We start from the raw sequence: 19,162 nt of genomic DNA on the forward strand, positions 1-19,162 counted from the left end.
AATCTTTGTGTATCTTGATTGAAGATCAAAACAATTTCTATTCTTGCAAATTCCCTTAGAAATACAGCCTTATAGGGATTGGGAAAGGAATTTATTTCTTCACAAAGCTTACCAGGCATCCTGGCTGGGAGCCATTTGGCAGTTTTCTCAGCAGGAAAGTTATGGAAGAAGCAACAGTGCCCCCCAAGAAGCTGCAGCAAAAGACATAGGGAGATGGGTATGCCAGTTTCTGCCCCAGGGAACCCTACAGCCAAGGTGCTTTCCCAAGATGCAAACAGGCAGCTCTCTGAGCTCTCCCTCCAGTGGCTGAGGACCTGACCAGCCAAGAAGAATGGCCTAAAACTGTGCAACTCAAGTTGGGACAGCTAGGAGTTCATAAAATCCCAGAGAAGCATGATGGGTCTAGAGCACCATTTTTATTCAAGGAGCTCTGGGGAGGCAGAGAAATTCTATTGAATAAACATGAATGTTTGGTAAGATAAAATGCAAACTTTGCATGATTTGTTAACGTCAAATGTGAAATTTTGTCTTGAGCGGGCTGCTTTAGATTATGCCCCTTGATCACCTGGAGGTACACAATCATCCTTCTATCCCTTTCTGGTTATTTCTTAAAGAAAAGTTTGAACAACCCCTCTTTTTGGAGCTAGATGTTTAAAGATTATTTTAGAGGTCATTGTGTCCATCCTTCAACTCTGGATAGCACTCTCAAATGTGGCTACAGACTAAAATCATCAATCAATCAATAAAAAGGATGCCAGGCACCATCTGCAGAGATTCTGACCTGGAAAGCAGCCTGGGTGTGGGTGTTTTCTGAAGCTCCCTGGTGGTTCTGATGTGTGGCTGGGGCTAAGAACCATTCCTCCTTTATTTAGCTGAGTGTGGTGGCATGCACCCGTAGTCCTAGCTACTTGGGAGGCTGAGGTGGGAGGATCACCTGAGCCTTGGAGGTTGAGGCTACAGTGAGCCGTGATTGTGCTACTGCACTCCAACCTGGGAGACAGAGTGAGACCCTTTCTCAAAAAAAAAAAAAAAAGAGTGGGGAGTGAGAGAACCATCCCTCTTAAATGGAGGGCTGTACTGTCAGAAGCTTAGAGGCTTTGGGTCTGTTAAATCTCTACTTCTGTTTTGTCTCACAACTGTCAGGTATGTCCTCTCTTTTTTTTCCAAGCTGCCACCACCTACATTCCTACTAAAATAATCTTCCCTTCAATTTTTTGATAGATTAGGACATAGGGTCCTCCTTTCTACCAACCAACTAGTCTCTGGACAAACACCTAAGGCGAGCATTTGCTAAGTATCTAGCCTAAGCCAGATGTATGCTGGATACTTACAATTGTTTCACAACCACCCACTGAGATAGGTGTTAGTCATCCCCACTCTACACATAAGGAAACTGAGGACCAAAAAAATTAAGGAAATGTTCTAGATTTCCAGAATTCAAAACCTTTCTCTATGACCCCAAATCCACTCCCTTTCCAAGACAACAATGATACATTGGCATTCCTAAACAGATCCCTCTTTTTAAGAGGTTTTCTTTATTTTAAAAAATTGTCTAACTATTGCTTTACCATAAGGACTATACACAGGCAAACAGACAATGGAAGAAACTATAGTTAAAGAAATCTCACACATTACTAGGGGTCATTATTCTGGGTTTTCACTGAACTCCAATGGAACTAGAATCCAAGTTCTTAGACCTTTGGATGGGCACGTGGGATATGTCACGCTTCTCACCTTGAAGAAATGTCCCCACCCATCCCAGGTAGGAGCTACCCTGTCTCTTTAGCTCAAGGGAATTCATAATGATGCTACTGCTTAAGTGGTATTCTTGGTCAACTCTTCCCCCAACTCCAAATTTGATTTTTAAACTGCTAAGACTCAGGAGATCTCTTCTGGGATGCTTTGTACTTGGCTTTTGGATGCTGACCTTTTCCATGACCCACTGTGATATGGTCTGGCTCTGTGTCCCCACCCAAATCTTATTTTGAATTGTAGTTCCCATAATCCCCATGTGTTGGAGGTATTTCATGGGAGGTGATTAAATCATAGGGGCAGTCCCCCCATGATGTTCTTGTGACAGTGAGGAAGTGAGTGAGTTCTCATGAGATCTGATAGTTTTATAATGGCTTCTCCCCTTTTACTCAGGACTTCTCTCTCCTGCTGCCACATGAAGAAGGACATGTTTGCTCCCTCTTTTGCAATGATTATAAGTTTCCTGAGGCCTTCCCAGCCATGTGGAACTGTGAAGCAATTAAACTGTGAGTCTCTTCTTTATAAATTACCCAGTCTCGGGTATTTCTTCATAGCAGCATGAGAACGGACTAATATACCCTGTGTAAGTAAGATATTTTCCTATCTATCCCCTGAAGATATTTTTCCATAGCTGTAGACAGTTCTGCACCAACCCTGCCCTGCTCTCTTGCTCTTTTTGGGGGTTTGATGATTCCAGTCATCAAAAGTCCTGCTCTACCCTTGGCTAGCTTCTCTCTGGTTTAAGTTACCAAAGTAGATTTACTAGCCTCTAGTGAAATCTAACTACTTCACCTTTCATTTATTCAACTAAGGGTTAGAATGGGACTTCTACAGGCCAGCACTTGGCCAAGCACTGTGCTAACTTTTGAAGGCACAATGACATTGCCTCTTTCCTCAGTGAGCTTCCAATCTATTAAAATAACCAAGAGTGGCTGCTGCTGAAGGGCCATCACATGGCAGCCCCTCTGCTAGGAGCCTTTGTTCTTTATCTCATTTCATCCTCCCGATGGCTAACGAGGTTACGGTTATTGTCCCCATTTTATGAATGAGGACACTGAGTCTCATTGATACTTAAGCAATTAGCCCAAAGTCACAGAGCTAATCAGTGGTAGGGCTGGAATTTGAGCATATAACTACTTTCCAAGCCCATGCTTTTTCCTCTACACTGGAGATTCTATATAGCATAGTGGTTAGAAACTCAAACTCTGGGAACAGCCAGACTTAAGTTTAGAATCCCAACTTGGCTATTTAATTACTATCCAATATTGAACAAATTAATTAGCTTTTCTGAACTTCAATTTCCTCATCTGTAAAAATAAGGTATGATAATACCTATCTCAGGGTTGTGGTGAGAATCTCAGAAATGATAGCTGGTATTTCAGCTAACTTAGAGCTAAACTATTTTAGAGCTAATATCTAGGACTGGCATTTTAGAGCTAATATCTGGGTCTGTTCTCCCCTGCAGTCATGTAATTTCCTTAATAGCATCCTGGGAGCTGGTCTGTCTTATGTTGGTTTCTTCCAACAGCCCACAGCACAGTCTGAGGGACACCATTAGTTCTTGGCTCATTTGCAGAACAAAGGTGAACATCACGTACAGAGTCACTGAATGGCCAAATCCTCTAGCCTTCAGGTTTTAGGTTATCCCCTCTGCCTCCTTCCTTATTCAGGTATCTCTCCCGGAACGACCCCCCTTTCCTGACTCAAGTGCACTCATACCTTCTAGAAAGTGGTCTTCTGGGATCCAACATGTCATCATCATGTTAACAATATCAAGCATGCAGTAAACACACAGTAAAAATAAGAGAGGCTATCCATTAAAAGAGAAAGGTTGTTCTCTATCTTCTTTTTAAACAGCTTATTGTTAAAGGAGATTCTAAAGCCCTCAGGCATCTTCTAGAACTTGGAAGTTGAGGTCTTTCTCCTACTGCAGTTCAAAGAAAACAAGTCTTTCTCCAGCTCCAACAGCTTCATGGCTGTCATCCTTCTGGAAAGAGGACACTCTCCATGATGAGGACTTCTAATGGCCCTTTGGTGCCAAGGGAATAGGAGAAAATATCTCTCTTGGAAGCTTTGGGACACCATTGTTGGGTGCCAATGTAGCCAAGAATTTCCATTGAAACATCAGACTAGGAAAAACTCCCTAGCTGGCATCAAGAGTTTTCAGGATGGGCCAGCAGCGGGGTCTGGATTATATAATATCACCATGGTCATCTTTCTGCTGACCTCTGTATATTCAATTCAAGAAATCTGGTTGGGTGGATTTTCAGTCACACCCTCTTGCCCTCCACCTTCCCTGAGTTATCTGGGATCAGAGGCTGGGTCATAAAAGCAAGGGTTGTTGAGTCTTGTGGGAGATGAAGAGGAAGGAAGGGGTTGGTGGCCACAAGAACGTCACTGTGTCTTTGCTGGTGGGAACTTGAGTCAGAAGGGACTTCATTTCTCCCAGACAGGGTGGGTCCAGCATCAGAGGCAATGAGCTTTGCCTAGTGATTGTGGCTTAACCTGTACTTTTCTGGGTAGGGAGGAAATAGCAGTGGCCTGAACCCCTGGAAAGTCTAAAGGTTTTCCTGGCCTGGTTGGTGGTGGTTTTTCCACCCAGCATTGAGTACTGAAGACAGACAGACTCTGTGGGGAGCCAAAAATACAGTTCCTTTCATAACCCTTTACTGATTGCCTACTAAGTGCCAACGCATTGTGTGCCCAGCTGGGACAGGGGCTACAGAAATGCATGACATTGCCTCTCTCTTTAGTTTATTTGCAGTCTAGTGACTGCACAGTGCTGGCTAGACACCCCCTAGAAGATACTGATGTCCTCCTTCACATGTGGACTCCCTCAGCAAGCAATCTGGTGGACATCAATATCTCATTCTTGGCTTCCCATGTTGAAGGCAAGCTCTGAGGGCCTAGATCCAGGAACCAGGCAAACAAAGCAGCAGTGGCCAAAATGGAGGTAGACACCTCCACTAAAGGTTAGAGAAAAGAACTTTTGAACAGTGGGTGCTTCCCTGAAACTCTGCCTTCTGACCTGGTCCCAATTATCCCTTCCATCCTTCCTTCATCCCAGGCCTGCCTTGGAACAGGATGGATAGCTAAAGACCTGGTGCACATCTCACTGCTTTAGAAATGGCCAAAAAACCCCATGGAGATACTGTCTTTTTGGTGGTGTCCGGTTGGGAAGAATCCAGTCACTATTTGGTTCCCAGGCTCTAGTAACTTTCATTGTTAGTAAATGAAGAATTAGTCAGCATGCTGGAATTTAAAAAAACAAACATCTGTACTCAATGGTGAATCTGTCCAGGCTATCTAGGCTCATTTAAAAGTGTTTCCCAGGCTCGGTTGCCAAGATCATTGTCCTCCACTGAAAAGTGACTGCTTTCTGCACTCAAAAATGACTAGAAAGTTATCCGTGCATTATTCATAAGCATTTTCACAGTAAGGCCATTCTGCTTCACTCATGAGGTCAGAGTTTGCTACATCCAGATTTGCTTTATTATAATCAGGCATTATGCTGAAGCCTTCTTTGTGTCTCCAACACTTAGGATCATGCCCGACACATAGTAGATGCTCAAATTTATTAAATGGAAATGAAATATGGGTGGGCTGAGGAAGAGAACCCCTATACCCCAGCCCCCTCTCACTTTTAAACTCCCCTGCCCCCAGATTCAGGCAGGTTGGGCAAGCGTAATTAATTGAGCTTCATCTTAGTCGAGGCCAGCCCGACAGCAGGGTAGTCACTGCCCCTCCACTTTGCCAATCCTCTGTGCTGGAGTTAGAGGAAAGTGTGTGGGCTTTCAAGTCATGTAGACCAAGGTTCAGATCCTTGTTTTGCCACTTACCAGCTAGTCACTTTATATCACTAAAACCCTAATTCCTTGGCTGAATGCAGGGTCAAAAATTAAAAAAAAAAAAAATCCTGACAGAATGAGGTGACACAACAGAGGCAGGTCGGAGCCACTGCCGTCGCCATGACCCACGGTAACCAGCGTGAGCTTGCCGGCTAGAAGAATAGGAAAAAGCAGTGTGACTCAGTTAAGGGAAAATGTCGAGATGACGGGCTTTCTGCTGCTGCCGCAAGCAGAGGAGCTCAGAGACCAAGCAGCAGAAGCAGAAGAAGGCAAAAGAGAAGAAGGAGGAACCCGAGTAGCTTTGTGGCTTCATGTCCAACCCTCCTGCCCTTCGCCTATGTGACTGGAGCCAGTCCCACCACCCTCACGTTTCCTCCTGCAGTGCCCGCGGGTCCCAGTACCCATGGCCTCCTTTTGCCCTGAGTCTGCAGCGGGTCCCTTTTGTGCTTCCTTCCCCTCAGATAGCCTCTCTCCCCCTGGCCACTCCTGGAAGTGGTGGGTGGGGGGTTACCCCTTCCCAGTGTTTTTTTATTCCTGTGGGGCTCACCCCAAAGTATTAAAAGTAGCTTTGAAAAAAAAACACTAATTCCAATGCAAAATATCTACTGTTATCATTGATAACATAAGTAAACCACCTAGTCTATAGTAGGTGGTCAGAAAAGGCTCATTCATTAAGTTTCATCTTTTTGAAATCTCTTCTTAAATTCTAAGAAGAATGGGTTCCTGACAAGGCCCTTTCTGACAGCCCACACGCAAAGTCAAAAGCTCAAACCTATTGGAGAAACCAAAAGGACCATCTGCCTCGACACTTCTAAATTCTTCAAATTCAAGTCATCTCAAGCTTTCTCAGTTGGTATTTTTTTAAGATAAAGGTGTTTCTTTGATGTTGGCATAAGCCAGTTAACATACTTGAGGAGAGAACATTTAGGACGCATGAATTTATCTAAGCTATTGAGATTCTGTGTGATCCACATTATAATGGTTCTCAAATGTTTTCTTCTGGCCCCTAAACTCTAGATTCAGATTCATATGTCCAACAGTCTACATGCATCTCCAGGGGAATGCCTAGCAGGCATCTCTAACAGCATATCCAAAACGCAACTTTGGTTTTCTACCCAACTCGGTCCCACATCACCTTTCCCATGTCAAGAAATGTTACCACCACCCACCCAGTTGCTCAAACTAAAATTCTAGGAATCATCCTTGACTTTTCCTAACTCCGCAAGACTTGTCAGTTCTCTGTCTAAAATATAAGACCTGCTCTTCCATTGCACCAGTCCAATCTGCCATTACCTCTCCTTGAGGCTGGGCTGGAGCTTCCCTGCTTCCACCCTGGCCTCCCCTTCTCCACACAGCAGCCCCTTCTACATGCTTTTAAAATGTAAATTAGATCCCATGCAAATCAGATCCCATGGCTTCTCCTGCTTGAAACATGTTGTTTTTTTAAACATTTAGAATAGGCTGGGCCGGATGATTCACGCCTGTAATCCCAGCACTTTGGGGCACCGAGGTAGGTGGATCACCTGTGTTTAGGAGTTTGAGACCAGCCTGACCAATATGATGAAACCCTGTCTCTACTAAAAATACAAAAAATTAGCTGGGCATGGTGGCGTGTGCCAGTAGTCCCAGCTACCCAGGAGGCTGAGGCAGGAGAACAGCTTGAACCCAAGAGGCGGAGGTTGCAGAGAGCAGAGATTGTGCCACTGAACTCCAGCCTGGGCGACACAGCGAGACTCCTTTTCGATCTCCTGACCTCATGATCCTCCTGCCTCGGCCTCCCAAAGTGCTAGGATTACAGGCATGAGCCACCACGCCCTGCCAAGACTCCTTCTCAAACAAACAAACAACAACAACAACAACAAAAAACATTTAGAATAAAAACCAAATCATTTCCATTGTCCAAAAGTCCTTTCACGGTACAGCTCCTGCCCAGCTTTCTGACCTTGTCTTTCCCTGGCTTAGGAATTCTATGGCTGTGAAATGGGTAGGACATAGTGAGCCTCAGCTATGTGCCAGGTCAGGAGCCTCCCGCACATCACCTGATACAGTCCTTGCTACAACCCAGCAAGGTAAGTGTTATTAACTCTGAATTTGTTGTGAGCATTAAGTGGAAGTGGATGATGCTAGTGCATATGCAGTGATCAGCAAATGTTGGAGTCTCTGCCTTTCCTTTTGTTCCAGTGGTGGAGGTGGGCAGGACCTGTAGCCCAGAAAAGTCTACACCGCTTAGGGATAGAACTGGAACCAGAGCCGGATGTCCCTTTTCATGCATGCTCCCTTATCCACTAGCCTGATGACCTGTCTATAGGGGGAGCTGAGAAGGGTGAGTTCTGGCTCTCTGGGGGGACACGTGGGTTGCTGAAGGAGTTAAGATGTCTCTTACCAAACCCTGGCCCTCCCCATCCCTGCATCTGCCTTTGTGGCTTTAATGAGAAATCCAGGCGCTTCATAAGAGACTGTACAAATAACTTCCAGGGCGCCACTAACTCATTCAGCAGAAAGAGATCCAGGGCTGCCAATGTTTCAGGGAAGATAAGTAAGTGGAAAAAAGGTGGTTTTTATAGCGTCAGGCGGACAGAAGGATTTGCGTGGTTGAGTGTGAGCTCCGCCCCTGCAGCAGAGCTGAAAAAAACCAGGATCCAGGCTCCTCAGCCCCTCTTCACAATATTTGATTAGGAATTTGGGGCGGGACCCTGGTCTGGCACAGGCGCGCACACTCTCAGTAGACTCTTTCACTCCTCTCTCTCTTCCTCTCTCACACGTTCTCCAAACCAAGGAGGCCAGACAGAGGGACGTGGTCACTCTCTGAAAGGTTCAACTGGAGGTAAGTATAGTCGTTTTACTTCGGGTTTGTCTCTAGCAGTTCCTTAAAAGAAATAAAGGAAAAGTGGTAGGGGATAGGGGAGATGGGGAGGCAGGGAGTGTTCATTCCTCCTTCTCCACATCTGGGCCACGACCCCAGGGATACTGGAGAGTGGCAGAGAAGGTGTCTAAGGGAGGGGTTCCAGCCCTGTACCTTTCTCTTACAGTTCCTTTATGGGTGCTGAGGGGACCTCCAATTCTCAGGCATGAAAAAGTGAAGGACCCTCTGTCTAGGGAAGCTTCTTCCCTGCTACTCATAAATCCCACCACGCTGGGAGTGTGGGCATTTTGAAGGGTATTCCAAGACCTGGATGTCCCTGCAATCTCTCTTATAGAGAGGTTTGGTACATAAATGCTATTATGGGAGAGTGGGAAAGTTTTGTGTAGAGTGTGTGTGTGTGTGTGTGTGTGTGTGTGTGTGTGTGTGTGTGTGTGTGTGTGTTTGGAGTGGAAGGGAGAGAATAAAAAGAAGTGTTGAGAACTGGCCATGTCCAGGGAGCTGTGGATTGAGGTGGGGATGCAATCCAGGTGAGGAGATGGCCTCTGGCTTGACCTTCTCCACTGATAGGAGGGAGAGATCTTTCTCTAGAGTGGAGAAATGAAAGAACAGCAGTAGCTCCTGAGTAAACTTCCCCCACCTGATAGAGTGGCAGTCCTGAAAACTTTCGACCTTACAGAAACTCTGAGTGCAGGAGGGCCTCTAGCATTATGGGAAACAATGTAAGAGCATGCAACCCTGAAGCAACATTGCTAAGAGATGGAGTGGGGTAAGGAGAGGCATAAGCTCCCCATCAAACCCTTTCAGCAGCCATGGCTCTAAGAAGAGGCTGAAGTGGGCAGGGTGCACAGCCCCTAGAAAGCTGAGTCTGAAGGGGAAGGTGGCTCTTGTCTGCCAAGGTGCCCAGTCTGAAAGAAGGAGAAATGGAGACAGAGGCTCACTGTGCCAGCCCTCCAGACAGCCACCTTGGTCCTGCAACAGCCCAGGGCTGTGCATGGAAAAATGCTCTGTTGGCAGCGGGCCGCTCCATTCGTCTTCTCTCCTGGCCAGATCCAGGGACCAGCCAGCTTGCCCAGGCAGTGGGCAGTTGGGTCAGCTTCTCCAAAACACTGTGGCTCTTTGTCTGACGCCTGAGGCTGCCTGTGGATGAGCCAGGGTGCCTGCTCCTCTGCAGCCTAGGAACTGATGGGATGAAGTGGGCCCAAGGAAACTGTTCTGAGGGGACAGAGAGGTCTGGGATGGATGGTGGTCAGGAGGTAACTCTGTTGAGTGTCACAGTTGGGGTCTTTCCCATCAGTTCACTGGATCTGATGATGTTGGCTTTTATACTCCTTTCTTTCTTCTGTTTACAGTTGCCAACCCCAGTAGGTCCAACAGCAATGTGAGGGCTGTATGTGACTCTTCCAGGCCAAGAAAGGTTCTAAGGTTTCTCTGTCCAAGGGTGACACTCAGGAAGATGCCCACTGCTCACAGGAGTATGTCATGCATTGGCTATAGGTAACCAGGGTAGGGTACCCAGGCCACCCCTAGTCTCTTACCTTCCATACCTTTAGTTTCCCTCTCAGATGACATCAGACCCACATTTCCTCTTAAGTCTGCCCTGTTCCTATCTCATTAGCATAACAGGCTCAAAAGCAACAGGTTACCAGCAATGTGGGGACCTAGACACAGAGCCTGGTCATCTAGGTGTCATTGCTGGGAGCAGATAGCTTGGTAAAGGAGAGGGGAATGTCAGGGTCCTACCTCAAGCCGCTTTCCCTTGAGCATACACAAGAGTTTCCAATCGCTAGTTCTTCTTTTGGTGTCCCTGATTCATTTCTCTTGGCCCCACATGGCTCTTGCATGATGCCCATGGTGGAGCATGAGGAGTGCTAACACCTTACTAGGCACCATGGAAGAGAGAAGCAGACTAACTCAGACTCCACACACTGAGTACCTGCTTTAGAAGACAAGTGCCACACCCAGTGCCAGGGTTCCCAGTCTGGAAAGGATTTGTAACTGCTGTATGAAGACCCTGTCCCAGCCAAGTTTCATGTGTAGCCACAAACTGCTAACCAGTGAGTTTCCTCACTCAGCAGACTGTTACAGATGATGGCACTTTGGAGGGCAACCTGAGCCTTGTGGTGGCTGCAGAGGGACCACACTCCTCCCCAAACACTCAAGACCAAAAACTCCCAGCCTGCCCAAGAGACCAAAAGATTTTCCAGACGTAGTTCAGCTCTTCCCCTTTGATGCGTCAAGTGGCTTCTGGAGGTCTCCCATAGACATGGAAAGGGCTTTCTCCTTGGACTCTTAGAAAAATACTATTTCCCTGGAACATCCAAACTGGATTTGGGTTCAGATCTGAAGAGCAGCCCACTACCATCCTTACCACCACACCACAAACACAGGGATTGCTGTGGGCTTTTCAGCTTTCCCACAGGACTTTCAGGGTGCTAGAGACTCCTAAGAATCTGCCCCTCCAAAAAAAATGCAGCCCTTCCCATTCAAAGACATTCCGTCTGTGACTCTATGACCAGGGGAAAATGCACTTAGCTCATCCCAAATAGCCATGGTCCAGCTGGACCAAGTGCAGAACCCGACTGGGAGGAGGCACCGAAGAAATGAGAGCAAGGCTCCTGCTCTCAGATGTTTGACACGGAAGTCAGCTCTGCATAGCTCAAAGCCTAAGGCTTGCCTACTCTGCCTCACTGCTTCTGCGGAGTCTCACTCATGCTGGCTTGCTCTGTTCTCTCCCGCTTCTTGCAGAGACAAAATGCAGTGGACCTCTCTCCTGCTGCTGGCAGGGCTCTTCTCCCTCTCCCAGGCCCAGTATGATGATGACCCTCATTGGTGGTTCCACTACCTCCGCAGCCAGCAGTCCACCTACTACGATCCCTATGACCCTTACCCGTATGAGACCTACGAGCCTTATCCCTACGGGGTGGACGAAGGGCCAGCCTACACCTATGGCTCTCCATCCCCTCCAAATCCCCGCGACTGCCCCCAGGAGTGCGACTGCCCACCCAACTTCCCCACGGCCATGTACTGTGACAATCGCAACCTCAAGTACCTGCCCTTTGTTCCCTCCCGCATGAAGTATGTGTACTTCCAGAACAACCAGATCACCTCCATCCAGGAAGGCGTCTTTGACAATGCCACAGGGCTGCTCTGGATTGCTCTCCACGGCAACCAGATCACCAGTGATAAGGTGGGCAAGAAGGTCTTCTCCAAGCTGAGGCACCTGGAGAGGCTGTACATGGACCACAACAACCTGACCCGGATGCCCGGTCCCCTGCCTCGATCCCTGAGAGAGCTCCATCTCGACCACAACCAGATCTCACGGGTCCCCAACAATGCTCTGGAGGGGCTGGAGAACCTCACGGCCTTGTACCTCCAACACAATGAGATCCAGGAAGTGGGCAGTTCCATGAGGGGCCTCCGGTCACTGATCTTGCTGGACCTGAGTTATAACCACCTTCGGAGGGTGCCTGATGGGCTGCCCTCAGCTCTTGAGCAGCTGTACATGGAGCACAACAATGTCTACACCGTTCCTGATAGCTACTTCCGGGGGGCTCCCAAACTGCTGTATGTGCGGCTGTCCCACAACAGTCTAACCAACAATGGCCTGGCCTCCAACACCTTCAATTCCAGCAGCCTCCTTGAGCTAGACCTCTCCTACAATCAGCTGCAGAAGATCCCACCAGTCAACACCAACCTGGAGAACCTCTACCTCCAAGGCAATAGGATCAATGGTGAGACCTTGGCAAAGGGAGGCGGGGACTGGCTATCTATTTCACTTGAAAGATACTATTCTGAGTGCTAGTGGCAAAACAAAAGAAATAGAAATAGGGGAACCAGACAGCACAAATGAAGCAACCTGATAACCAAGCCATACCCCTGTACAAAAGAGAATACACTTATACTAAATAGCAGTGCTAAGACAATTCAGTGGGGAGTGGGTTGGTACAGAAGAAGACTTTCCAGGAGAGGTAAGTTTCATTCCAGGTCTTGAGAGATAAGTGGGCATGGGTTGGAGGTATGCAGGATGGAGCCATTCTGGGACAGAGGCTTGCCACAAAGGAGCCAGTCATTTTCACAGGTCACCTGTCAATGTAGAGGACAGCTGGGAAATGTCATGTGTCTGAGAGGAAGGGGTCATATGTCAAGGAGTAGTAAGAGATGAGTTCAGAGAAGTGTAGGAGGGAATAGTTCAAAGGGAGGGAGATTTAAGTTTAACTTCTAAAGTCTGTCTTGGGAGAATGGTGGGTTGAAGCCCTGTACTTACTCACTGTCCCAGAAGAGGATGAGCTCTCTTTTTCCACTTGATCTACTCTTGCATCTACAGCCTGGTATTGTGTTTTGGTGTTTATTTGTTTTTTAAACATAACAGTTGGTGGACTAAAAATGTGCAGCCTCTCAGACCTGAATGCGGCACTTGTTCTGGTCAGTTCTTCCTGGAGTACAAGGACCCCCTGGTGGCAGGGCAGATATCCTTCCTAGGGTAACATGAGCCTGACTACCACCAAGCCTAGGACACTGGGCTTCCTGTTTCATAAGCACTTCTCTGCAATGCCCAAAGGAATAAAAAAAGGCTGCCTCCCTGACTCTAAGAAATATTCATTTCAGATGGAATCATCTAGCTGATTTTCAGCTCTCTTTCGTCTTAGGATCTTGTATTCAGAACATGCTTACATTACCCCAGGGCCTCTGATGTCTTAATCCCAGCTGGAAGGTACTGAGCCAGCACTTAACCTCCCTTCCTGTCAGCAAAGTCCTCTTCCATCTGGAGAAGGGAGGACTCATTAACGACCACTGGCAAAGGGCTTTGAAGTGGAGCCTGCTGAGATAGAACAGCACCATCAAAGCGCTGAGAAGGACTGAGTCGTCATCCTCTCCCTCTCATTCCTTTCTCCGCCTGTGCTCAGGGAACAGATCAGTCATTGAGCAAGATGTTAACAAGCTGGACAGGCCTCTGAGTGAGAGAGGCACCAGCCCCAGAGGGCAATTTGGGAGTTGACAGTCGAGTGGGCAAGGCAAAGAGACATCTGTCTGGCATCTTTAGTTTGAAGTGCCTGACACCATCATGTACAGCCTAAACTCTTTTTTATTAAAATCTCTCTTTCTTTGGGGTCTTCTTATTCCCAAGGTGGGGGTTGAGGGGTCCTCTAAGACATCTTTTTTTTTTTTTTTTTGAGACAGAGTCTCGCTCTGTCACCCAGGCTGGAGTGCAGTGGCATGATCTCGGCTCACTGCAAGCTCCACCTCCTGGGTTCATGCCATTCTTCTGCCTCAGCGTCCTGAGTAGCTGGGACTACAGGCACCCGCCACCACGCCCGGCTAATTTTTATATTTTTGGTAGAGACGGGGTTTCACCGTATTAGCCAGGATGGTCTTGATCTGACCTCATGATCCGCCTGCCTCGGCCTCCCAAAGTGCTGGGATTACAGGCGTGAGCCACCGTACCTGGCCAAGACATCTTGATGATGTTGCAAGCTGCAGACGTTTGACATTTCCTTGTGGCTGTCTATCATCACACCAGCAGTTACCACTACTTACCTGCCACACACTCTGAATCCAGGAGCGGTCACATCAGAAATGTCACACCGTATGCTGTGCTTCATCCAAGTTTGACCCTGAAACTGTGACGGCAAAGAACAGCTGTCATGGGAAAGAATCTATTAGCACCTACCCATACAATCAGAGAAAGTTAGGATGGAAAAGGCTTCATCACAACCTCTTATCATCGTTCTGCCTTCATGCAGAGCCACATCTGCCACTCAAATGGGAGGTGGATCACCTCTTCCAGACGCTTGTCAGAAAATAAAATTAGTGCAGTTTCCTAAGGTCCCGCAAACAAATTCTCTGTTCAGTCAAACAACCCCCAAATTTTCGGTGTCTACTCCCAAATCAGTTCTTGTGCAATTTAAGTCCAAGCCCCATGACTAGGTATCACTTAGTCTCTCTCAGCCTTCTTTTTAGACAAAATAATGCTTTATTTTCCTTAAAGTAGTGAATTACTATATGTAAAGTGCTTTGTCTAGGGCCTGGCATAGAATTTAAAAACCAATGATAGCTATTATTATTAGCCTTTCTTCTCATTGCCACTTTAAAGATGACAGGCAGTTTTTGTTGTTGTTTTGGGGAAAAAGAGACACAGAGAAGGTAAAGCCATCCCTCAAGGTCCCCCAGATGATGTAGATTAGAACCCTGACCTAAAGGACCTAGAGCCAGGCATCTCTGACTGAGAATGGTGAGGAATATCTCTCTGATGCAGACCACTAGCAGGAAAACAGCTCCCCAAGCTCAGCCCCGTCTCCTACAGCAAACGTGAGGGACATCTCCCTGCAAACCAGTCAGGGACTTGGGGATGGGGGGTGGTGGAGGTGGGATTGAAACAACCTTCTGAGAGAGGAGCTAAAAGAAGAACAGGAGCTCAGGGGCACACAGGGAAATCAGATGTGGTCCTCTCCTCGCCACTTCCCTCTTCCATCAGTATCTCCCTCAGTTTTTCCAGCCTGGCAAGAACACAACTCAGAATGTTATTCGGAAGCTTTGGGATCCAGTGGAGCAGGGCGGGTACACCAGTAGGAATTTGAAAACACTTATGTCAGTATTTAATTTGGGCTAGAAAAATGTCCTCCAGTGCCTCCACGCAGAAGCCTGTCCTATTCATGGGCTTGGGGAAGACGGGCGGGTGCTCACAGTACCCAGTGTGTGGCTAGAGTCCATATACACCGTGCGTCCAGCTCCCCACAAGTATGTCCCACATTTACCTATCCACAGCTGGGATCCGGAATTTTAGCAGACAGTCTGAGGGCTCCAGGCTGGGAAAGAATCTATCACAGAGCCTGCAGCTCCATCCTAAATAGGGCTGGAAATGATATTTAAGCTGAGCCACTTTGCTTCTTCTCCTCACCCCACTGCTCTGCTTGTACACAGATAACATAGACCCAGCCCCGGTCTAGGCTCTGCCCCCAACCTGCCTACTCAGAGGCCACTTAATCTAGTCCTTGGGACCAGAAAGGAAACATCCAAAAGCATTCCAGAAATTCTACCCCACCAGGAGTGTTTTCCACAGACGGGTATTTCCCAGTTTCCGCTACTTTTCTCAGTGTCTAATTTTTGGGGGGCCTAGATTTTCTGTGTTATGTCTGCAGTACAAGTTAATTTGCTGCAACCTCACCTCATCTCATCTTGGTCAGTGCTTAACAGAGACTGAAAACCATTGAAAATGCTAATTTAAAAACACTTTTTTCATCAGCCTCTTTAAGCTCTCCATACTGTCTTTCTTGGAACTGTCTTCTTCATACCTATAACCTCCCCCAAGGGGAGCCCTCATGGTCACCCTTAAGAATAGAGTTAGAAAAGCACCCCCTGCCCCCGCTCCTCCTGCCTGGCCCCAGACTGACGCACCTCCTGACCACTGCTGCAAGCCGATGGATGCCTCTGGTAAAACAGCAAGCCCCAGCTCTGGGTCTACCCAAGCATTACAGCTGCTGGGGATGTGTCCATGGACAATCCTACCCTTAAGACCCAATGGATAACTTCATTCAAACCCCCTTTGCAGAGAATGACAACAGGAGCAAGTTTCCTGAAAGTCTCATTCACCATGGTAAAGACAGCCCTACGAGGCTTCCTCAGCTTTCAGTGCTGACGTTTGCCGTCTCTCCTGGAGTTTTAGCTGAGTTCTTGGCTTTTCCTTTCAAGTTACTGACCCAATAGACTGGAGACAGAGTGGTTGATTTGTCAAAGAGGACAACCAGAGGGAGAACAGGGTTAATAGCAACAGAAAGATTTATGCTAATACCATCCAAGCGGAACTATTGTCTCTATTAGAATTCTGCGGTTTAGGGGAAAATCTTAGGAGACTTCAGGTTTAAAAAAGGGAGTAGACTGTAATCATATTAAATGCAGGAGGCAGGGAAATTATTTATTTGACTTTTGAGGTCCCTAGCAGCCCCAGTGCTCTATGAGTCCCCAGCTTCCTTTAAACTCAGAGCCTTGCTCACTGCTCTGGCAGTATTTAGAATGGAGACGTGCAACCCCCTCAAAGCCCTGGCACACAAAGACACTTGTCTCTCGGCCCAGGCTTTCTCTTTTTAATTTCCTGCCACTTTTTCTATCTGCAAAGTAGCAGGAGATATTTAAGTCCCTCCATTTCCCCAGTCTTCTTTCTCACAGCAATTCAGCAAAGCCCTCACTCTCCAAAAGCAATCAAGTACTTCAAGGTGTCTAAGGTTGGTCTTTGGCTACCCTCTGCTTCCCACTGCTGCCCACAGCTGCCCTCCTGCCCCCCTACCCTGCTAAAAAAAAAAAAAAAAAATGTCCTGGAGGGAAGGACGCTTAAGAACATTCCTGGGCCTGCAGAGTAAAGTTCAGGTTGGTGGTTAGGAGGTGAGCTGCAGACGCAGGCACAGTCCTCACTCTGTCCCTAGTTCTGCCCCTAGTGGCGCCAGTAAGTATGACTCCAATCCTGGAAAACATCAGCCCTCCATCACCAACTTCCACCCCTTTATCTAAACTGCTTCACAGAAGCTAATCTCACTGTGGCTTCGGGTCCATAATCTGGATTTCTCTCCCCGACCCGTGCTCCTCTTGTCCCCACAGAGTTCTCCATCAGCAGCTTCTGCACTGTGGTGGACGTCGTGAACTTCTCCAAGCTGCAGGTGCTGCGCCTGGACGGGAACGAGATCAAGCGCAGCGCCATGCCTGCCGACGCGCCTCTCTGCCTGCGCCTTGCCAGCCTCATCGAGATCTGAGCAGCCTTGGCACCGGGTACTGGGCGGAGAGCCCCCGTGGCATTTGGCTTGATGGTTTGGTTTGGCTTTTGCTGGAAGGTCCAGGATGTACCATGTGACAGAAGTCCACGGGCTCCCTCTGTAGTCTTCTTTCCTGTAGGTGGGGTTAGGGGAGGCAATCAGGGACAGGCAGCCTTCTGCTGAGGACATAGGCAGAAGCTCACTCTTTTCCAGGGACAGAAGTGGTGGTAGATGGAAGGATCCCTGGATGTTCCGACCCCATAAATCTCACGACTCTTAAGTTCTTCCCAATGATCTGAGGTCATGGAACTTCAAAAGTGGCATGGGCAATAGTATATAACTGTACTTTTCTAACAATCCCTGGCTGTCTGTGAGCAGCGCTTGACAGCTCTCCCTCTGTGCTGGGCTGGTCGTGCCGTTACTCTGGGCTCCCATTTGTTGCTTCTCAAAATATACCTCTTGCCTAGCTGCCTCTTCTGAAATCCACTTCACCCACTCCACTTTCCTCCACAGATGCCTCTTCTGTGCCTTAAGCAGAGTCAGGAGACCCCAAGGCATGTGAGCATCTGCCCAGCAACCTGTGGAGACAACCCACACTGTGTCTGAGGGTGAAAGGACACCAGGAGTCACTTCTATACCTCCTTAACCTCACCCCTAGAAAGCCACCAGATTGGAGGTCACCAGCAGGATGATAATATTCATGACCTGATGTGGGAGGAGACAGCCAACCTCAGGCTTAGATCAATGTATAGGGCTATATTTTGGCAGCTGGGTAGCTCTTTGAAGGTGGATAAGACCTCAGAAGAGGAAAGGCCAGACTTTGCTTATCATCAGCATCTGTAATGGGGCAAACACACCTCAAATTGGCTGAGTTGAGAAAGCAGCCCCAGTAGTTCCATTCTTGCCCAGCACTTTCTGCATTCCAAACAGCACCCTACCTGGGTTTTTCTCCACAAAGGTAGAGGCCACATGCTTTTTAAAGTATGAGAAGCATAGTTTGTCCTCTCCTTTTATCCAAGCAGGAAGATTCTATATCCTGATGGTAGAGACAGACTCCAGGCAGCCCTGGACTTGCTAGCCCAAAGAAGGAGGATGTGGTTAATCTGTATTACCTGGTTTGTCCTAAGGCCATAGTTAAAAAGTACCAGCTCTGGCTGGGGTCCATGAAGCCCAGGCCAGGCAGCCAAATCTTGCCTGTGCTGGGCATACAACCCTCTGCTTTCACATCTCTGAGCTATATCCTCATTAGTGAAGATGGCTTTTGCTTTATAGTTTGGCTGGGGAGCACTTAATTCTTCCCATTTCAAAAGGTAATGTTGCCTGGGGCTTAACCCACCTGCCCTTTTGGGCAAGGTTGGGACAAAGCCATCTCGGCAGCCAGGGGCAGGCACTGCTGGAGGAGAGTTAGCCCAAGTCTGGGCTCTGCCCAGATGCCATCACATCCCTGATACTGTGTATGCTTTGAAGCACCTTCCCTGAGAAGGGAAGAGGGGATCTTTGGACTATGTTCTTGGCTCCAGACCTGGAATCCACAAAAGCCAAACCAGCTCATTTCAACAAAGGAGCTCTGATGCGAGGGGCAAGGCTGCCCCCTGCCCCAGGGCTCTTCAGAAAGCATCTGCATGTGAACACCATCATGCCTTTATAAAGGATCCTTATTACAGGAAAAGCATGAGTGGTGGCTAACCTGACCAATAAAGTTATTTTATGATTGCACCTGCAAGAGTGGAGTCATTTAAAGCAGACTGCAGAAGGGTTACTTTAGGAGGACCTGGTGAGGTTGCAGGTCACACAGGCCTTGGACTGATGAGCCCTCTTTCTCATCTATTCTGTTCGGGCGGATGAAGCTAAGAGGAAAACAAAATGAAAAAAGTCACTTGTATAAAAGCTCTAGTTAGCAAACTGTGTTCTGGAAGTTCTTCTTTAAGTCTAACTTCAATCCTCTCTACACATTCCCTTCC

General features: G+C 47.7%; 1 protein-coding gene and 1 pseudogene across 1 annotated transcript; both read left to right on the forward strand.

Annotated features, from left to right (window-relative positions):
* The first annotated feature begins 5,720 nt into the window (after positions 1-5,720).
* LOC100439644 (small EDRK-rich factor 2-like) lies at positions 5,721-5,899 on the forward strand (annotated as a pseudogene).
* Positions 5,900-8,221: 2,322 nt separating this feature from the next.
* Positions 8,222-18,917, forward strand: FMOD (fibromodulin). Its single transcript, XM_002809581.6, has 3 exons — positions 8,222-8,424; positions 11,209-12,194; positions 17,050-18,917. The coding sequence occupies exons 2-3, from the start codon at positions 11,216-11,218 to the stop codon at positions 17,199-17,201; spliced, it is 1,131 nt and encodes a 376-aa protein (XP_002809627.3). The 5' UTR covers positions 8,222-8,424; positions 11,209-11,215; the 3' UTR covers positions 17,202-18,917.
* The last annotated feature ends 245 nt before the right edge of the window (positions 18,918-19,162 follow it).

Source organism: Pongo abelii, chromosome 1 (assembly GCF_028885655.2).
Source record: "Pongo abelii isolate AG06213 chromosome 1, NHGRI_mPonAbe1-v2.0_pri, whole genome shotgun sequence".
In the NCBI taxonomy this organism is placed as follows: Eukaryota; Metazoa; Chordata; class Mammalia; order Primates; family Hominidae; genus Pongo; species Pongo abelii.